General features: G+C 36.8%; 1 protein-coding gene across 1 annotated transcript; it reads left to right on the top strand.

Moving 5' to 3' along the window:
• Positions 1-6,182: 6,182 nt before the first annotated feature.
• Positions 6,183-19,218, top strand: LOC103707688 (pyruvate dehydrogenase (acetyl-transferring) kinase, mitochondrial-like). Its single transcript, XM_008792277.6, has 6 exons — positions 6,183-6,682; positions 7,933-8,191; positions 8,380-8,560; positions 9,087-9,234; positions 10,208-10,418; positions 18,870-19,218. Exons 1-6 carry the CDS (start codon positions 6,434-6,436, stop codon positions 18,926-18,928), a joined length of 1,107 nt encoding a protein of 368 aa, XP_008790499.1. The 5' UTR covers positions 6,183-6,433; the 3' UTR covers positions 18,929-19,218.
• Positions 19,219-22,816: the final 3,598 nt, after the last annotated feature.

Raw genomic sequence — 22,816 nt, forward strand, 5'->3', positions numbered from 1 at the left:
TCAATAAGGCATTGAAGGCTAGTAATCGCGGATTAGCATGCCGCGGTGAATATGACGTAGGAGGACGATCATTCCCTCTCTCATGGAGAAGCCTTCCTTTCCTTCAGTTTCTTTCAAATAAAATAATAATAATTATTTTATTATTTGTTTAAGTTTAAGGCTTAATCTTTAGATATAACTACTTTTTTTGTCATTGTTATTCTTAATTTTTACTTATCCGCAAAACAATCCAGTTTTTTTTCTGAATTATTGGTTTTATAATGAAAAGTAAAAAAATTATGATCATAACATCTCAAATTGTAACTTAATTTCTAGAGAAAAAAAAAGAGTTTAGCTGTAATCTTGGGAAATAGCTTCTCTCTCAAATCAAGAATTCAAGATAAAACTTTGGATCTCTAAATCAGACAAAGTAAAGATATACCTTTTGTCTCTAAATTGGACAAAATGAAAAGGAATGCAAATCTCTAGACATAGGGTCTCTATTAGAATGAGCTAGCAAACTTCTTTTTTTGCTCTTAGTGTGAGACTAGAGTGTAACCTAATTTATGATCACAACATCTCAAATTGTAACCTAATTTTTAGAGAAAAAAAAGGAGTTTAGCTATAATGTTTGGAAATAGCTTCTTTCTCAGATCAAGATAAAACTTAGGATCTCTAAATCAGATAAAGTGAAGATAGACCTTTTGTCTCTAAATTGGACAAATGAAAAAGACTGCAAATCTCTTTTAGAATGAGCTAGCAAACTTCTTTTTTTCCTCTTAGTGCGAGACTAGAATCTGAATCCTCTTAGTGCTAGTGCGAGACTAAAATGTTAATCCTCTTAGTGTGAGGATGTGTTAACTTTGACAAAAGTACCTCAGTCCACATACCTAGTTTAGTGCTCATTAGATTCACTAGAATGTGAATCCTCTTAGTGCCGGACTAGAATGTGAAGATGTGTTAGTTTGCCTTTATTTTGTTTGCAAGATACGTCACCATGTAGCCTGAGCATGGAATGTTTCTTCTTAGTGCGAGACTAGAATGTGAATCCTACCAAAGATCATAGGTTCAAACAAACGGAGATAGCCAGTGAATCACCGACCTTTTTTTTTTTTAATTCGCATCTTTGTTGAAAAAATATCTTCAGTAGCGCTTAAAGCAGCTGCTTTTCTGTTGCTTCTTTCAACGTGCACTGAACTCGTAAAGAGAATGAATGCAGGCGGCGGTGTGAGACCAGAATGTGGAGGCGTGTTAGTTTGCCCTTTAACTTTGACAAAAGTACCTCAGTTCACATAGTTTAGTGCTCATTATTTTGCAAGATACGTCACCATATAGCCCGAGCATGGAATGCTGTTCCTTATCATTGCATCAGCGCTCAAAATTAGGGCCCACGGTCTGATCTCAGATAGATTCGTAACGAGGCAATTTAAATAGTGGAAGGCTACAAGACAAATGGCTAATACGAGGTTCATTACTCTTTTGCACTGTTCTTTCTTTTCTGCCATTTACCTTTTAATATATATTTCTTGAGGATTGCTTTCTGTTTTTATGCTATGGTGGTCTCACAATCTAGGATCTTGCCCCCCCAAAAAAAAACTAGTCAAAATTATTATTTAAATTTTTTAATCTTATATAGAGAGGATTAGACACCATGATCAGTCCGTAGCCCATACTGCAGTGTTCTCTAATTCACATAAGCCATAGACCGGGTTTGTTCGGATACCATTTGTTACAACCTAAAATCTCATCCAAAAAAACTAGCTAGAAGTTGTTATTTGTATTTTTTGATCCTATATAAGTATTCAAGATTTATCTAATAACCGATGTGGAACTAAACACATATTCATATGGGTCCTCATAAATAGAGTATGTTAAGAAATAATAGTCTCACATCAAAAAGATTAAAAAATTTTATGGTGCTTATATACTCTTGAATTCATCCATCTAAATATCTAAATTTTTAAATAGGATTTTAACATGGTACCAGAGCACACCTATCCTTCCTGTGCGCAGAAACCTCCCCTCGTTCTGGGTTTCATCCTTTGAGAAATAATTGTTTCATACTGAATAGGCTAAAAACTCTATGGTACTTATATACTTTTGGTCTATGCATCAAAATATTCGATTTTTTAGATAGATTCTTAATGTAGTGGATTACCAAAGTTAAAGGGTCGAACCCCTCACTTGAGATGGAAACATACACTGAATTTGCTGCGAATGATTCGCCTACCGTTCGACATGGAGCAGTTGTTTAACGTCTTAATCAATATGACAAGGCTTCAACAAACTAGGCCATTGTCACGAGGAACTCATGTAGATTCTCGTTGCTTGCCGGACTCTATTTACCAGGGCCCAGAAATGGATCTCTTTTGTCTTAGATGGAATAAAACAATAGGATAAAATATTGAAGTGTGGTGTAGCCGGCAATGTCATCCTACCCTAGCGTTCAACTGCTTTTCTGAAAACAAGTAGCTAAAGTGGCCTTCTGATGGATACCCTCCAGAGTTTGTTTCATAGTATTCATGAATGGTTGATTTTTTTTTTTTTTGATGTTGACCATTAGATTGTATTTTACACATTTCTCAAAGCATTTCGAACTTCATTCATCCATTTGCATGGTTCTCAAAGCGATTATTGTGGATTCCTGAGAAGGAAGATGAGATGGTATGGTGGATTTTTCATAGTATGGTAGGGGTGCATTGAATATATGTAGGAGTGCAAAGTGGGGTCATGTGGATCCACACTTGATGTAAGTCTAACCTATAAAGCCTAGATGAATCTGAAACTAGTATGAATCTCGATAAATTTAGATCAGAACCGATCTAATTGACACATATCAGACCTCACAAAGAATTAGTAGAATTTCCTAAACAAAAATTAGTAGAATAGTTGGGTCTAACCCCACAAATCTAGAACTGAACTAGCATGACCTAACTCAATAAACCAAGTGAATAAATAGATCAAAACTAGGTTTAGATATTTGATCAAGGCTGGAGGAATTATGCTAAGCTGGACTTGGATTGACGTGACCCACTTAGGACTTCGTTAGACTTTGGAACTGGATCCAGGATTGCTACCTTAGCTGGTTATTAAAATCCAACTTGTGATGTTGAAGTATATATGATTATTCTCATGGCACTCACTCTCTGATTATTTAACAAGCACCCGACACATCGGAAGTTTGTTTCCAAGAAGTCATTATCCTACTTTAGGAAATATAAATTCTACTATCTTGAATTAAAAATTAAGAAGGGCCAGATATTCACACTCTTGTTGGTGATTAAATTTTTATCTTATGTCACCTGCACTAGCCAACTTGTTCTTGCCTTAAAGCAATAAGCACAAAAGATAGTCAACCTCTGACCTTTTGCCAAGTGTCATAGGTTAATTGGATGTCCAATAAAATTACAATCAAAATTCGCCATTTCGGTACCGGACTCCATACCGGTGCCACACTAGTATAGTATCGGTACAATACGGTACAGAGTTTTTTTGGTATACCATCTGTATTTGATATCGATACCGAACTGGTACGGTATGATATTCTTTGTATTGCTTAGTTTGGACCGGTACGACATACTATAATTATAATATATTTATATTATTATCATCATAACTTTAATATATTCTATTATTAGAATAATCTAGAGTCTAAACCTCTACAAACCTACAACTGTAAGCTGTAGGTTTTGAAAGGCAGCAACTATTAACTATCTCATGCGTGCTATACCAATTTAGAGTGATGAGCAACTATGTGATACATTTTCTAAGGAATCGACAAGATGGAAAGTAGTTTTACTAGTAGGATTCAAAAATTAAGAAAAAAAATTGGATTGCAACATGAATTTATATTTACATACTTGCTTGCATCTATGTATCCAAAACTGAACTCTAAATTCATAAGAAATACAACTCCGGTAAAATGGTTACTCGATTGCCCTTCCATCGGTACATAAATAAATTAAATTTATTAAATTGTCCTTATATAATCCTTGACCATCAAAGACTACTAGAGTCAACAAGTAAACCCAAGAGTTGGCACTATAATATATGCAATTGATGTATAAAAAAATCAGCATATATTATTAGACTGCCCTTTGATGGTGGCGGCAAAGAATAATTATAGATATGATGCTCCCCTTATGGGGTATGCTCCACAGGTGATGTAAATTGAACCATTTAATAACTAGACTAAAAGGTTCCTTTAGCATCAATAGATGCATGCATGGGATTGCCTAACCCATGCTCATGTAACAACTTGAAGCTCAAAGGATCTTAATCTCCTCGGGCATCTAACCCTTATTCCAACCTGCTTGCATAGTTGCATTCCATGAGAGAGAGAGGGAGAGAGATTTTATCTGCAAGGTTTTTGAAGCAAGTACATCACCTAGGTGGATTCTGCTTGGGTGCCGACCGCACACTTTTTTCTTTTGGACCTGAGAAATTATTCCCTATGCAGCATGCACCACGTGGCCGTGCATGCTACCAATCATAGCCGCTCGTTCCTCTATATCCTATTCATCAAGCATGTATCTCCGTGTACTGCTACAGACATGAGCAGTTTTGATTGATGGTATACATGGATACATGGTGCATGCAGTATAGAAAATAATTAACACGAAAGGCATTCCAAAGTCCAGCCCAAAGGCCTCAACATTGTCCACCCATCATTGGACCACCTTATATGCTCTTCCCAATATACACAAACACACATCGCACGGTTCAGGCTACTTGTCTGCTGAAATAATACATCAGACTCCTTTTAATAGCCAACTAGGTTTAGCAATTATTTGGCTTGCTTCACGTTGGAGATTCTGAACACACTATAAACATGGATGAAGACAAGTGAAAGCAATCAGAGAGTTATCTTTGACAAGACTAGCTTGTTTGCTAAAAAGTTTGGCAAACATATGGGGAGGACACTCCTAGCTGCAATAAATTTTGTTGCGAGAATTGGGCAATGACTGAGTGGGCAGGAGCCCACAACCAATACTTTGGCATTTGCATCAGATACAACATAATAAGCATCAATAGCTCCATCTCTTTGATAGTCCTCTATATCATAAATCATTGAGAGATGGAACTCACTTGCATGATTGATATACTAGTCAATTACTTGGAGTGTTTAAATTCAGAAGTACAAATTCTTAATAAAAAAAAGGTGCCGATCTGGCTATTTGGATGAGACATGCATCAAGGGTTGTAAATAACCTTTTGCGTGAATGAATTGTTGACTACACTTGACTTTCTTTGGCACAAGGTTATACTTACTTTGCCTTTTGCACTTCCATGACATTTAATATAATGAATACGTTTGTAATTTACTTCTTCCCGCATGGAGTGAGAGAAAAGTGCATCAAATAAAAGCAAAAGTGCATTCATCATCTATACTAGATTTTGGCACATTGAATGCATGCCATTAAATGCTTGAATGGACATATCTTGTATCCTCATGCAATTTAGTTGAGGACTAATATCACAAGTAAACCCTAACTAGAAGATTTATATAATACTTCAAAATCATCAAATTTCTATAGTAGCAAATTTTTTTGGGGTAAATATATTTATTTTTATATTATATAAGTATTTATAGATTCATGTAGTATTTTTTGGTTATATTTTGGAAATATTTTTTGGTACTTTTATTTTCGAAAATTTTTTATAGCAGTAATTTTTTTTTATAGAGAATTCATGAACCAGGTTAAGGGGATCATCCAAGCCATCCCATGGCTTCCCACGTGCATCTCATGTGCTCCTTAACACTCAGACATTTTTCACAATTTCGGTGCAGTCGGACAGGAAACCTGTCCTCCCTACACAACGCCTAATCCCACGTTCTTTCACTACCCGGGAAACAGACGGGTTCTGTCCTTCCCGACGTGTCATCGCGGTGGGCCCCACCATAACTGCAGGCGGGACGCTCCACCACATGCCTCTTAACCTCACCAGCCGGTTACCAAACCCTACTCCAGTTAACGCCCTTTACAGCTGAGATATAAAAAAAGAAGTAAAAAGATAATAAAATTAAGTTATTGTAATTATCCAATAGGACCTCTCACTCTCCAATATTTCCAACCCAATCCGTTTCGTAATCCACATTGCAATCTCACTGTAATCCCCTCGGCTATCGAACCTAACCATGGTTAGAGTTCATTTTATGAAGGATTTAAAAATAGTAGGATGGAGAAAACCTAAAGTAACCGTGTGCAAAATTATTATAAAGGACCTCTCCCTCGCAATCTCAATCATTTCCTTCCATTTCTCTCGTTCTAATCGTAACTCGTACCCCGCTTCCCCACCCCCACCCCCTCCCCTCCCCTCCCCACGCTTCTTTCTCAACCCCGCCTCCAAGAGGGCTGTCGATGCCTTCGTCGTCTCCTCCGTCGCGAATCCTGTCCTTCGAATCGTCTTCGTCGTCGTCGTATTCTTCTTTGGCGTAGTAGGGGAGATCGCCATGGCGGTGAAGAAGGCAGCGGAGTCGTTCTCGAAGGCGTTGGCGGAGGAGGTGCAGCGGTGGGGCGCGATGAAGCCGACGGGAGTGAGCTTGAGGTATATGATGGAGTTCGGGGCCCGGCCGACCGAGAAGAATCTCCTCATCTCGGCCCAGTTCCTCCACAAGGAGCTCCCCATAAGGATCGCGAGGAGGGCCATTGAGCTGGAGAGCCTGCCTTTTGGGTTGTCCGTGAAGCCCGCCGTCTTAAAGGTATATGATATGTTTCATCTCGGTGGATCGATATTTTTTGCTGTCTTTGGGTGGATTTTTTTTGGGAGATATTGGTGTTGAAAGTAGTTGAAGACTTTGGTTTCGGATGAAAGCCTGGATTTCGTTTTTTTTCTTACATTTTTTAAGTAATCTGCGAAGGTTTTTTGAATTTGAGAATGTTCTCTTGTTTTGCAGAAGTTTTATGTGGATTTTTCATGCATGTTTTTTCCCTTTGGATTTGTGACTTCCAAATCCGCCTTTGGTTTTGGAGATGTTTTGATTCATAAAGTTTTCTCTGTTTGATTGTTCTAAGTTATGGTGTTTTTTGGTTGGGGGGCGGGAGGGTTGGGGGGCTATAGATACCTGAAATATAAACTATGGTTGGTGAAGAGCTATACGAACTTATATGGATTAGATAATCTAGCGTGATGTTTGAAAATAAAATATTTCATAGGGTATTCCTTCTGTGCTCTGTTTTGTTGCTGGAAGAAATCTTTGCATTTATGTTCACATGGCTTTTGTCCTGATTTATGTTGATTCTGCAAAATTATATTGTTGCTCTATCAGTATTTGATGTTTTAGAACATTCTGTGCTCATTGATAGACTGCGTTTAGGCAGTTGAGGTGTTTACATTCAACTCTTTTCAGTTTCACTTTCTTTGGTGTGCTTTGGATCTCATCGGTGCTGTCAGCTACTGCTTGTATCAGTGGTTTGATTTGGATTTGATAAAAAATGCGCACTTCTTGAGTAGTATCTGGTGTCTGGAGGATTTTGGGATCAATTATGCAGTTATGCTTTGGTTGTTGATGCATCAAAATAATGCCTTAAGTTCCCCTGATTTGTATCTGAGCTGTATCCTTCAGCCTCACTCGTGACATGGTATTTTGATTGTTAAAGTGTGCAGAGAGAAACCTAAAATATCACTACTTTATAGACATGTTTTGATTGCTACTATATCTAGTTTTCAATTTGCAGATGAATGTATTTTTCCCATACGGTCTTGTCTCGTGTTACTTTCTCCATTGGTCCACTGAATCCTCATAGATTTTGATATTCTTGCTATCAATTTCTGCATGAGTTATATTTTCTTAATTTCAGATATCGTTATAGTCTTCCAGCTATTGGATAAATATGTTGAATATGGTACTGCTATTTTTTATTTTTTAAAGTACAATACATGGTTCTTTATTTTAAGTGTTTTGCTTTGAAACATGTCTTTTGAAAACTAATTGGTCTTGACTTTTTTAAGGTGAGAGATTGGTATGTGGATTCTTTTCGTGATCTTCGATCCTTTCCAGAAATCAAGGACACAAGTGATGAGTTGGCTTTCACTGAAATGATCAAGATGATAAAAGTAAGGCATAATAACGTGGTACCAGCAATGGCTCTAGGTGTACAACAGCTGAAGAAAGATTTGAATCTGAAGGCTGTGCCTACAGATCTGGAAGAAATCCATGAATTTCTTGATCGCTTTTACATGTCGAGAATCGGAATCCGTATGCTTATAGGTCAGTATAACTTTGCTTCCATTTCCCTTTTATATGTGTAGGTGTTTGGTACTTTTGTTTACTCTTATTTGACTAGTTCTCACTCTGATGAAATCTTAGGAGAAGTTTGAGGACGTGCTTTGTAAACATCAATGGGAAACATATGTCAATAATTTACTAAGGAAACCTTGATGTTTGTGAATATTCAGGGCAGCATGTGGGTTTGCATGATCCTGACCCAGCACCTGGCTGTATTGGTCTAATAAACACTAGAATGTCTCCAATGCTGGTGGCCCAAGTAGCTAGTGAGGATGCCCGCAGTATGTGTTTACGGGAATATGGGAGTGCTCCTGAGGTTAACATTTACGGAGATCCAAGTTTCACCTTTCCGTAAGTATTATTTGTTTCTTATCAAATAACCATAATGATTTGTGTTCTTACCTATTGTTACCTCTTTGGGAGCTATGCTAGTGTACTCAGAATGTCACAGTCCAGTCCAGTCGTTTAGGTTTTACTATGTGCCATTCTTTTCCGCCTTTGATAAATTTGCTGAAGAATTTGGTGTGCCAAGTATTCGGAATATGTGGATTTGGAATGGCTAAGAGATCCTTTTGGCATTACCTTAGCATCCATGCATATCTTTCAAGACGGGGATGAATGTGGAAAATGTATGTCTTTTGTCATGCATCAATTTCTATTTTCTGTTTAAAGTGGGAAACAGATGTTTGATTATGTCAACGAATAATTTCTGAATCAAATCCATATCTGTGCAAAAGAACACAATTGATTTTCCGCCGTTGTAAAATGTACAAATTGATTTTTGCTAATGAATTTTCTGCATTATGTGGGCATGTGGCAGGCATGAAATGCATTAACTAATTTGGATTTCTAATTTTTTTTCCACTTAAAAATGCAGATATGTTCCACCACATTTGCATCTCATGGTGTTTGAGTTGGTCAAAAACTCGTTACGTGCAGTTCAAGAACGATTTATGGATTCTGACAAAGTTGCTCCTCCTATCAGAATTATAGTTGCTGATGGAATAGAAGATGTCACGATAAAGGTATGCATCTAATAATTGCTTGTACCTGTAGTTCTTGGCTCTCTACGTAATCAAGCCTGATAATCACAAGATTGGTGGCACAGCTTTAGATGCTCAAGTTTTATTCGAATTTTGAGGTATTTTGCCCTGTTTTAAGTAACATACCTTCCTACCTGTACCTTTAAATATGCTAGTATTTGTAGCATTTCTTTTCATGTTATTTTTTTGGTTAGAGCTCTATAACTTTGCAGATCTAATGCATGAAAAAAGCTGAAATACAAACAAAATTTAATTAGTCTCTTTTTTTTAGTTCCTATCATAGTTTACCTATACTTTATTGTCCTTTTCTCATAATGAATTGTACGCATAGAAGGCAATACTGTGCCTTCACCTACTTTTTCTTGTTGACTGATTTCATGACTAAAGCAGTCTTCACTAATATTTTGTCGTCAAGTTCATGTTTAATCAGAAAGAATTTTTATTTAATTTCTTGATAATTGATCTGTGATGTTCTCTTTTTACTACTTAGTGCATTGGAAAGCATGTAAAAATGGATATTGTTCATTGAACATGCAAAGATCTACTAAAATTCTTGTTCACCATGTTGTTGATTCCCAAAAACAAGTACTTAACCCCTTTTCAGCCCTTTTCTTTTTCCAAGTAATGATAGATATTTTCAAGTGCTTGCACAATCGATGTTGGGTTTAAATTCTACTCTTTTTTTTTTGTGATTGCTGACCTGTGCTTGAATCAACAACCTTTATTTTAATACTACTACTTTTCAATCAATCTCCATACTTCACATAAAACATGTCCACTCTTGCAGCTAAGTCTTGCCACATGGAATATCTGTGTGCTACTCAAGACCAGCTTCATGTCTTCTTTATATAAAACGTGGTTATCAGCTTTGTGCAGCTTAGAGCAATTGATTATCTGAGCATTATGCAGTCATGCTTATAAGTCTTGGATTCTTATAGATTAATTCTCTTCACAGATATCAGATGAAGGGGGTGGCATTCCAAGAAGTGGCCTTCCAAAGATTTTTACTTATCTTTATAGTACTGCTAAAAACCCACTGGATGAAAATTATGGTGGAGTAGATGAAGGGGTTACTATGGCTGGATATGGTTATGGACTTCCAATCAGTCGTCTTTATGCTCGATATTTTGGAGGCGATCTCCAAATTATTTCCATGGAAGGATATGGTGCGTCGATTATCTTGTTAAATTGAATGTTTGCCTTTCCATATTAAATGCTTGTTCAGAACTTTCTTTCTGTTGTCTTCAGTTCCTATGGTTCTCTCAATTTCTTTTTGTCATTTGTGATTCAGCATAAATCTACCTTTGGTAATTAAGATGTCGCATGGGAAGCATGCATAAAACATTATGCATTTAGTGTCAAAACACGCAAAGCTATTAATACGTCATGAGTCATGACTAAGACATTTTGCTTGAATTTACTAATCCACTGAGCTGGAGAGATCCTTAAACATTGGCATAGCATGGTAAAGACAAGACTTGGAGCTGATCAGCACATGCACAGATGCAAAGAAACCTTAGATGCAATTGCATACTCTGACTAGTTTTCCTCTTGTAATTAGTTATCCTTGCATGGGGGGAAGGCCTTCTTCATGATATGGTAAAATATTGAGGAATATGTGTTGCATAGTTATCATATCATAATTTTTCCATATGTTTCTCTAAAATTGGTATCTGCTACAAAGATGGTGATAAGGACACATCCTGAATATATCTCAAAATACTTTTGGTCTGGTGCTCTATGTCTGACACATACAGTAATCAGTACCCCTGCAGCCTGGTTAATGTTGAATATTTCTTGTGAGCGTCTATTTGTCTATAGTGTTTTTTATAGAAATTGGTATCTGATACAACAATTATACATTCTGGATATATCCTGAACATGTGTCGAATATTTTGGGTCTATCAAGTCATGGGCTGAGCCCGGTGGGGTATCCAAGTTCACAGTTGTCTAAACCAAATTTGACCTTTGTCATCATTGTGCCTAAACGAGAGAGAGAAAACAACCCTAGCAAAAAAAAAAGATTAGGAATGTCTAGAACTATACAATTTTTAATAGACCAGATGAGAATTAATTCTTATTATATGTAAGATAGTTATATGTGCAAAAAGATATCTAATCCATTTATCGTCATATCCCTGTCATATTTGTATATCATTTATTCAAAATTTGTTGTTTTGGCATGTTCTAATTGTTTTGTGTCAGTATCCACATCCATGCTTCAAAGCAGAATACCTTCTTTCTTTCAACCAGTTGTCTCAATTTCTTGTAATGCATCATGATCATCTTCAGGACAATATCAGATGTTTCCTCTAGAAACTTGTATTCCGTTCCCACTCTATGAAAAATTTGAACCATCAGATCTTTCCATGAGAAGCTTGCAAAAGCAGCCACCACTCCTCATTGCTTAGTCAGAAAAATGTGGATATCCTCAGTGATCTCTAGGCTAGTGATACGACCCAGTTTACTAGTCGGGGCCATAAGGGTTGGTTTACTAATAGATGAGTTTTAAAATTCTTCTGCAGGGGATTTAGGGTCAGGTGAGGCATTTAGTTAGGGTGAATAGGGCTGAGAAAAAGAACCATGTATGAACTGCTGGAAATCAGATCAGAGATGGCACATAATTGAACCAGTTTGTTCTGACGCTAAGCTAGTGCCTTTTAGGAAAACTTATATATGCTTTCATGTGAACATATCTTAAGCCTTTATTATTTTATATTGTCAATTTATTCTGAAGGATTGGTTAATAGATCACACAAGAACATAGGGCAAATTTGATAATTCAGAAAATATAGAAGGCAGGAAAAATATGGTTTAGTGAGTGAAAATTAAGTGGCTTCTAATAATGGTAGAGATAATTAGAGTAATTTGATCTTGTAGTGTCTAATATAATTCAACTTGAGGTTTTGAATGCCAAGGAATGGGCCTGTCTTGATTTTCCATGGACCGGGATGCCCTGTATACTGACACTATGGATGGTGGATATCTTGCACCATTGCAGTCCATTTCCTGCTCCTATTGTATAGATAACTAGAATATTTTGATCTAGTTTTTTTAATATAATTCAACTCAAGGTTTTTAATACCAGGGGATGGGGCTATCCTGCATCTTTCGTGGAACATGTTATCTTGTGTGCTGACAATCGTGATAGCGGATGTCCCATCCAAGTCCATCTCCCAACTTGTCCCATCTTGACACTTGGGATGGTGGCATGCCCCACCGTTCCACAAATATTTAAAAATTAAAACCTTGATTCAACTAGAACTCAACACATACGATGTATGTGATTGGTTAAAATGAAAGAGCACCTGATGGATGTTTTTGTGCCCTTTATTCATAATTATTTATAACAAGTTTCATAAGTAAGTTTTATATTTTAGCTTATATTTTTTCATTCTATTTTGGCCATTTATTAGAGAGCAAACATTCAGGGTAATTTGTTAAAGGAAGAGTTCTGTTTTATACGAGGACAGGGTAGTTTTATAACCAAAGAGAACAAACATTTAGATACTTTGTGTCCACCGGTTTGAGATAATATATGGATTTAGTTTCAATTTCCAGCATGGACCCTACATTTAACTCAGAAAGCCTTAGTGTTTTTTTTTGTGAATTGTTAGGCTTGGCTTATCCTAGGCAAAGCATACAAAGCCTCAGAGTCCGAAAATGCACACGCTGGACTTTGGGGCTTTCCCATTATATATAACTAGTATTCAGAGTGTGCCATCCATTTGCCCTTCTGGAAAAGAAGAAAAAAATGGCAGAAGGAAAACTATGGGCGAGTCGACTTTCTGCCACACTGGATTGAAAGTATACTCTCTCAGGTGGGGCATGGTATGGATGGTTCTCAAAAAGAGGTGTCTATGCCTTATTGCTTAAGTTTTTTTTTTATTTTTTTTTACTAGTGGAGTCGAAGCATGGTGCACCCATAGTTGAGGGAATTTGGGGTGGAGATAAACCACTTATTTCAATTATATGGTAGTATAGGTTATAGTTAACATAATCATAGTCCTAGCCATTAACTATTTTCCATAGGACTCAGAGTCAGCTATATATTCCTTATCCACCGGTTATTCACATAACAAGTTACTTCAAAATTTTTCAAATTTGTTTGCACCAAGGTCGGAGGAACCAGTACCGGACCTCGTACCAATTTTTCGGCAGAACGGCTTGGTACGGGCCCTCGCCGTGCTGTGCTGGGCCCGTACCGACACAGAGGAACAGACGGGAAAGAGGGAGAACGAGAGAGGAAAAGAGAGAGAGTGGGGAAGGGAGGGATGTTGGCTGAGGGCTGGCGGAGCCCAGCAAAGCCCGACGGAGGCCTCGAGGGGGCCGGCGCCGGGGAAGAAGGGCCGCTTAAGCGGTCGACTCCTGTTTCAACCCTTCTCAGAAATCGTTTGCCGACTTCATTTACGAATCGCGAAATTTTTTAAGCGGCCCTTCTTTTCCGGCGTCGGCCCCCTCGTAGGCTCCGTTGGCCCTTAGCCGGCATCCTCTCTCTCTCTCCCTCTCCCTTCCTCCCCCGCTTGCTCTCTCTTTCCTTCTTCTTTGGCTTTGAGAACGCGGCCCATTCTCGAAGCCGGAACCGTACCAGTCCACCGGTACGGTTCAAAACGGGCGAAACTGGCCGGTTCGGGTTGGTTCCGCCAACGTTGGTTTGCACAAATTTCATCAATTCTAGTATAGATCATCCACTCTTTTTATACACCCATAAGACATGTTTAAGCACCTCTCTAGAATGTCCTATTAGAATTTTTTTTAAGGACATGCCTATGTCATCGTAATATATTTATTCCTCTCTTCAATCCTTGCAGTTTAATTGCACATCCATATTTAATTATGAAAATTTATCTACTTTGCAACAATGAGCTTTGACAATAAGTGCAAATTTGCCATGTACTTTGCAATCTCGTATAATGCTAATATCTGCTATTATTTGTTTAACGTAATTGCGATTGTTGGGGTGGCATTTATGAATTTCTAGTTATCTTAGATAAGTACTAAGTTTTGCCTTAGCTATTTTATTTTTATACTTGAGTTAGATGATCTAAATGATGGTATTCGAGGTGAGGATATGTTTTGGATATGCTGTTAGTCGATGAGGTGAGAAAGAGACTGAAAGCTAAAATTGGAGTGATGGAGTGAAGTTGAATGAGAAAGTATCGAGTGGACTGTGATGGTTCTGGTTTTTTTCTAGGTGAATACAATCATAATTTTTCTTATTGTGAAGATGGACTTTCGGTTCCATTTGTTTGACTAAGGCCCTCAAGATGAGGTTTTTCAAGGATTTCCAAATCAAGCCTTTTTTTATTATTAAGTGCCAAGCAGGCTAGAGATTAATAAAGTTAGAAAACACAGAAGATCACTTTGTTTTGGACTTTGGAACTTTCTATTAGATTATTTATATGTTCTTAACTATATGTAGAAACATTTATGGTTATCCCAATAATGTTAAACGACCTTGTGCTCCTTTTGCTTTGCATATGTGCTAAAGCCTGGTTTTATTAGGATTTCTAGACTTTGAAGGATAAGTGACAATATCTGGTTGTAGTCTCCTGTCTTGTCTAATCCATCTATCTGAAGTCATTGCACTTCAATTATGCTTTTCCAGTTGTTGTTTGATTTACCAGCATCAATATTCGAATACCTGCATTTTCGTGCATCAACTGATATGCTGTTTAGTAGTTTGAACTAACTTGAATGGTCAGTAAACCTCAACTTCTTTTGTACTGTATGACATGTCTTGTTCTGGCACACCAAATGACACTAAATACACAATCATGCTAATTAGTCCTTCTCATCCTAAAGCAGAATAACAGTTTTTGCTTATAAAAAGAATGACCACTGATAAATAAGTATTTCTATTGTTTCATACTGTTAGTAGTTCTTTAACATACTATACCCATACTTTTGCGAGGCCTCCTACATTTTTAACCCAAGTTTTTTAAAAGCTGAGATCTCGGTCATCTCGTTGGGTAATGAAGAGTCAAATTATCTCATCTGAGATCAGGTGGTTGGAAAATTTGGAAAGGTCTGAGATTTTTTGGGATTTTAGAAAATATATTAAAATCAAGATATCAAAATTTCGGCCAATATGTAAATCCAAAATAAATAACTATTTTTAGAAAATGAAGGATATAAAGAAAATCCAATGAAGGAAATAGAAAAAGTGATTGGAAAACATTGGCCAGTGTGTCGATAGCCAGTCAGCCAATATCTTGGGATTTATGGCTCTATATATTGTATAGCCAAGGGGGCCAACAATTAAACTGAGTTTTGGGGTACCCTTGCTTCAACCATGAATAGCCTTAGTTCCATGCACATGCACTTGCTCCTTGTTCACTTTACTTGGCTCAGCTATTTGGTTGTTGGAGCACTTTGAATCTTCTGTTTTCCTTCTTAGAACCAAATAATAATTCTTTTATATAGGTAAAAGTACCAGTATTGGCAATTATGCCTGTAGGCTGGCGGTACGATACGGTATGGTACGATATCGTGCCATGCCATTCCACTGCATATTGACAAAACAAAACCAGTGAGAGAGGAGAAGAAGGAGAAGGAGAGATAGGAAAAGATGGAGGGAGAAGGAGAGGGAGGGGGAGGGAGGGGGAGAGAGGACAGGGAGCGGGAGGAAGGGAGGGGGAGAGAGAGGAGAGGGCGGCGGATGGAGGGGCGGAGAGAGAGAGAGAGAGGGCTTTCGAGGCCCCCTCTCCTCTGAAGCACTGTAACAGGGGCAGTGCCCCTCTTTTGAAATGAAACAAGTGCTTCGGCTGCTTTTGTTTTTTTTTTTCTTCGAAAGCTATCTCTGTCTCTCTTACTCTCTCCCTCTCCCTCCGTTGCCCCCTCTCCCTCCCTCCTTTCCTCTCTCTCCTCTCTCACCGGTTTCTCAAACTAAGGGGCGGAATCGTACTGGTCTGCCTTCGGCATGGCTCGGTACGCCCCGAATCTGGTGGTTTGGAGTGATACAGCCTTCCATAGAACTCATGATTTTTGCAGACTGAACTAAGTGTTACTATAAGTCTATGTTTTCTGTATTCCATGCTACCCTAGCTAGAATGTTGTGATATAAAAAGGACACTTATCATCATAACTACTCTCTCAATATCTGGATTTGTCTTGTGCCGTGAACTAAAAAATAAATGTTGGCTTTGTTGTTTATAGTCAAACCAAACAAGTCAGTTGTCAGCACATGCTATGCCATAGTTTGACATATACACTAGTACATACACATGGATGTATAATATAGACACAATTTGATATCGCATTAACACAATCTTCAATAATATTTTAGTGTGTGAAAATACTGATCTATATCTTGGTTTTATAAACCTGAGTTATTTATTATAATTTTAAAGTGCACTAATTAGTGAGAAAGAAATGCCACATTAAAAAAGACATTTGGATGGCCTGAATGGCGAAATGCCTCAAAATATCCTTTCCTAAAGAAACCCCTTGAGCCTATAACATCTGTGCTCTCCATTCCCGGAATGGTATGAAATTCTCTAGCAAAAAGATCCTTTTCGTAATCCAATTGAAGACCCTTCCTATTTAATCCCAGGTAGTTATCATTTGTAAATTCTCACCTCATTTCAATCAAACCGCATAACCAATCTTTATGGATCATCTTGGCGAACAAATGCTAATCTTTCTTATAATCCTTTCGGTTTGTTCTTGCATATCTCTACCGGTTTTAAAAATGAGTCCCGCGGGTGCATATAATTCAGAAGAATATGTGAGTGATTCATACACAGCATCTCTTTCTTTGACCAATTACGCTTTTTCAACATCCACTCCTGACCAATCCTGGTCTTTGATGAGCATGTTGAATTTTTTTCAATTTCTTTCCAATTCCCACATTTATTGGCCTATGTGTTTGCTTCAGAATCTATACTGACCTCATTTGATTCCTGCAGATCCCTTACCCTTAAGCTTCAGTACAAGACTCCCGAAATTCACATGCCTGTACTTGAGAAGTAGGATGTTTAGACAAGATACAACTCATTGGATTGTCCATTCCTACCCAGTATCTGATACATCAATGAATGTTCTAGCTTTTTTGCCTATTGGAGTTAAATACTCTAATCCTTGTGGCCTCTTTTTGGGCTCTCACTTAATGTTGCTTTGGATCACTTTTAGTGTTGACTTAATTTAGCTTGTCTTGCCCATTCATGGAAAAATAGGAATAATTACCAAAAAATGGAAAAAAGAAAAAGAAAGTAAGAGGAAAGCTTTTAGTTATCTTGTAATGACTTCGATTGTTTCTAACTTACTGAAGGTTTCTCCTCTATTATAATCACCACCACAGGTCATAATGTCATATTCTTAAATGTTTAAAATCTCCAATATACATTCCTTGTTTGTTGTTCACAATTGTGGTGGACATTTAGGAGTTCAATGGCATCACTGGCATTTTCTTCCTTTCTATTATTTTTCATTTATTCCTTTAGTGTTTTAGTGAGAGCATTCATGTCTCTTCTGGAACTCGAAAAGTAGTAGCTGAGTTTATCGTGTTTCTCAAATTGCATCATTAGTTCATTACACCTGTTTCTGTTCCTTGCCAAGGTAAAGGTGGTTGTCATATGCTCAGACAATGGTGTTGAAATGATGCAGTCTTGTTATCTAAAACATCATTCTAGGTTTTAGATTAACTAGACCATGGATGGTCTTGTCATACCTCTATTTAATGCTCATTTGTGCTGGGTCAACTATTATTTTTCATTTGTTTGTAGATGTCATTATTAAAGGCAAAAATTAAATGGAGTCTCCAATTTGTTTTACACTAAGCATGCTTAATGGATATTATAGTTGATTTATTAGGCTAATGAACAGTAAATTAATGCAGGCATAACTTTTTCTTTTGTGCAGCAAGGTTTCTTTCCCTTGTTTCTTATGTGCTCTATTTCCTTTTGGAAATTTTATGGTGTTTGGCATTGGATTCTAGGATCTTTAGGAATCAAAATGCAACTTCAATATTTATTCGAAATTGGAAGAAGGCTGATATACTCTCTCTCTCTCTCTCTCTCTCCCCAATGTGGGAACATAGTGGTCTTCTCTTTGTTCTTTTCCTTTGGATATAGGCCTATAACAGATGTGCATAAAATACCTCTACATTTTTTTTCATTTTTTTCTCGATCCATTTGACACATGTAGTTCATCTAATTTTATATACGCATCTATATGTTAACTGCTTACCATTTGATATAGGAATAATCACACAAAAAATCCTAAACTATTTGAAGGTTTTCAATTTTCTTCTGAACTTTAATTTAGTGCAATCAGGTCATCAAATGTCTAAATTCTTTCAATCCGGACTGCTAAGAATTCTGTCTGGCTGCAGCAACGGAATTGTCACGTGATGTCATAAGACCTGCTTGTATGGTAGAAGAGGAGACCTGCTTATACACGACAGCCAGACAGAATTTATAGCCATGGTCCAAATTGAACGAATCGATGATCTAATTGCACTAAATTAAAGTTTAGGAGGAAATTGAAAACCTTTAATTAGTTCAGGATTTTTTGCATGATTTTTCCTTTGATATACGAACCTTTGTTTTGCTGAGTTCCAATTGCTTCCGGTTGTTTGTGCTGAGATTCTGATTCCTTATTTGTTACTTTTGCAGGAACTGATGCTTACCTTCACTTGTCCCGACTAGGAGATTCACAGGAGCCCCTTCCATAACGCTATACCTGATTCTAATCATGCCCATGAGAAAGCTTCATTCTTACATTGGGTGGGTGGGAAGTTGGTAATTTGCTTTGTTACTAAAAAGGCCTTGCAGCTGATTCACATATGTTTCGAAAATCAGCAGCATCCAATTTGAATACTTGTTCACCCTTTCTCATCTACTGAATTTCACGACATTGATTTTCTTTCGAGTAGAGCAAAAGGACCAGAGAAAAAGAAAGAACTGCTGTAAATATATTTTCAATTCATGCTGGAAGTTTCAGTTGCTGGCATTGCCCATGAAAGTCCATCCATAATGATGCCTCCTTGGAAGTTGGAAGTGTATTGCCGTGATTAATTCATTAGTATGCTAGAATTGTGGATGAGTTCATGGGAGCTCATTTGATGGTTGGAATTCTGCAAAGCTAATGGGGAAGATATATGGCATCTACCACAGCATTAACCTAGTACTAGTTCTCAAAAAAAAAAAAAAAAAGAAACATTAATTGAATACGAAGGAACGCTAGTCTTATTTCCAGTTATTGGAGCTTTGTGAGTCCTAGGCCACCTGTCAAAGAATATCATGATTGGTTTTTTCATATGGGTGCTCTTGTATAAGTATCGTTTTAAAATTTATATTTATTTTTGTATTTTCATAAAATACTATTTTTGCATAGATACAATTTTTCTAATATCATTAATAAAACTCATATTTATTTTAATTAAAAATAAAATAAAATTTTGAAAATATTTTTTAGTTTTCCATCACGATCGTCTATAAATATTTTAGATGGCGTGAGTATATAAATACCAAAATAAAGATAAAAAAAAAGTGGAACAGTACAATAAGTGTTTTAAGAGGGCTTAGATGTAAATATTAATTTTAAAAAGATATTTATATAAAATTTGATATTTAAGAGGATATTTATATAAAAAAATTGAAACTAATAGTTTTCTTAAATGTTAAAACCCTGTTCATATGAAAACTAGGTGGTGCAATTGCAAAAAAAGAGGATATAGTCGGAGGTATGAGTGGACAGGTGTGGGCATCTATTCATATGTGATCCAAACAAAATATTCAAATGGGTGGTTGGCATTTGATAGCTCAGTTTTTGACAGTTTTGATCCAATAATTGTTCTTAGAAGATACGAACCATGACTTCCCTACCTATGGCCTAATCCCACGACACTAGATTTATGCACCGAAGGGCATAGAAAAGTAAGGGGCAGGACCAGGTTGATTGGCTGGCTCCCAAGAAGCTGCCATTAGAGGATGTTGACCCTGGGGGTGGCAATAAGTTATTTAATTACTTTGGAGTTGTTGTGCTTGGTCGGAAAGCTGGTGGATGAACATGAATCGACTTTTCCATGGACTTTTTAGCATCTTTTTCTTTTTTATCTTCTTTTTTCTGGTATAAATATCTTTTTCTTCTTAATGCACATCTTTTGCATTATGGCCAATATATCTATCAAGAACCGTGTGTGTGTGTGTGTATATATATATATATAGTGTTTAAATAGGAAATATTCTGGGGCAGATCTCTTTTTTGTGATTGAATTTTTTTATAATTAAAAAAGTGTGGTCATGCTTTTATTCAAAACAGAGCCTCTCTCTCTCTCTCTCTCTCTCTCTCTCTCTCTCTCTCTCTCTCTCTCTGAACCATTCTGGCTTGAATTCTCCTCCTCCCCTTTCCATCAAGAAGTAACATGCATCATCTCAAGATTAAGAAGATAACATCCGGATAATATTGTTTGAGTTCTCTAAACAATCACATGCCTTTTATGTGCTAAGTAGTATTACTTTACTAACAAGTAATGTAAAAGACTTGAAATCTTCTCATGTGAGGCTAGGCCCCATGACTCTGACTCTCAATCCAATCTACTCGAAAATATTTCCACCCTTTTAATACCCAAAGTTAAAATACCTCCACTTATCCGATGACCACACTGTTTCACTTCACTACCCATTTCCAATTTTCAGTATTTGTTTCTGGAAACATATGAAGCTGGATAGAAACAGTACCTGTTAATCCCATTTTTATTTCAGTTTTTTTGAAAAATTTTCAGTTGCTAGGAATTATGGAATTTAAATTTTGACTTTCAAATTTTAAGAACCAAAATTATTTATGACCACAAACTATGAGGTGCTCACAAGCAGCTCGGGCTCCGCTCGCTATCGGGGTGTTTGAGCTCGGCTGAAGTAGAAAACAAGTTGAGCTCAAACAAATTTCATAGCTTGGCTCGTTGAAGCTTAGGTTGACTCAGTTTACCAGAGCTGAGCTAGAGCAGGTTGATTATAAGTTGAGCCAATCCCATGCAACCTAGTGAAGCTTAAATGCAATGGTGAAGATCGCCCCTACTAGAACACTACCAAAATCGTCATTGTCGTTAATTGTTAACTACCGTCATCACTGTCTCCACCACCATCATCTTTAACACAACCTAAGTGATTACCAAGCAAATTGTGGATTCAGTTTTCACAAGAAAAAGATTTTAAGTTTTTTTTTTTTTTATGAAAAGTGAAAAATAGAAGTGATGCAAAACACAGCCCATTTGATTTCTGTGAATGTCCTCCTTCCATAATTTTCTTCTTTTTTAAGAAGATAATTAATTACCTTCTCTTTTATATTTGTTTTTGTTTTGGCAAGGATTGAAGAAAAAGACAGGGAAGAGTAAATATAAAAGAGTAATTCTAGGGGCCCGTTTCATGCACAAGAAGAGTTCTCGTGTCTCAGTTGCAAGAGAATTGGTGTAACATGTGGGATTAATGCAATTCAAGGTGCGTGTTTGATTATGAAGCTGTCAAACCATTACTAATAGATCCAAGAAAAATTCTTATGAGTATAACATATGCTTCAAAACATTTTTGCATTTTTGTAAAATAGAAGATGATTATGGAAAGAAAAGAATTCTTTTGGGTATAAGACTACAGATGCATCTAGAGAGGTCAACAATATACTCATGAAGGGTTCGAGAAATAAAGGGAAAAAAAACAAAGATGTTATTTGGTATCACTTTTAATATTTAGATTTTAGAATAAAAAACAAAAATTTTGTTTCCTTTTCTCAAATTTTTAAAAAATATAAGTATGCATGATATAATCAATATTCTTAAAAATAAATATGATGATGGTGGCAGAGGCAATGAAGTGAAGACCATGGAGGCAATACTAGTTTTAATAGCGGGGGCATCAGGGATATGGTGGAGGTCGTGATAATGGATGCAGCGACGGCAAGGGTGCTGGCGATGCGATGTTGGATATTATCATTTTGGGTGTTTCACAACACCCTAATTTTGTTATTTTTATCTATTTGAAACTAGCCATTTTATGCTTTTGTCCGTTGGAATTTTTATCGATGGATATCTGAATGGCTATTATCGTTGGGCTAAATAGTCGCTATTTTTGACCGGTTGACCAAACTAGCCACCGTGACGTATGGTTGGTGAGAAAAAAAAAAAAACCAAACTAGCCATAAAAGATTGTTTATAAATATGTGACTTTTCTTCTCATTCACATATATGTTTCATTTTTGAAAAAGTTCTTTCTGTTTCCTCTTCACTTCTTTACAAGAGGGCCATCTATTTTTCTCTTCCTTTTTTCTGAAAAATATCACCACATCTTCTTGCGTGAGGTAAGGGACAACTAGAAGCAATTCATTCAAGTCTTTGTAGATGAGATCGTGTTCTTGCAAAGGTGCTTCTATAGTTGAATCTTGGAGGGTAGACGTATTGGGACCCTTCACGCCGTCATTGATTCTGTAGAACATGAAATCTACCATTAAGGACAATGCCATACACATGCCTTTAGAGCTAAGTTTTTCTTACTGAATTTATTCTTTTGTATTTATTTATTTTTTATTATTTGTGTTTGTTATAAGAATGTATATTCATATCTTAAATTTC

The sequence above is a fragment of the Phoenix dactylifera genome, chromosome 2 (genome assembly GCF_051530095.1).
Source record: "Phoenix dactylifera cultivar Ajwa chromosome 2, Ajwa_hap1_PhDact_Kaust_v1.1, whole genome shotgun sequence".
Classification (NCBI taxonomy): domain Eukaryota; kingdom Viridiplantae; phylum Streptophyta; class Magnoliopsida; order Arecales; family Arecaceae; genus Phoenix; species Phoenix dactylifera.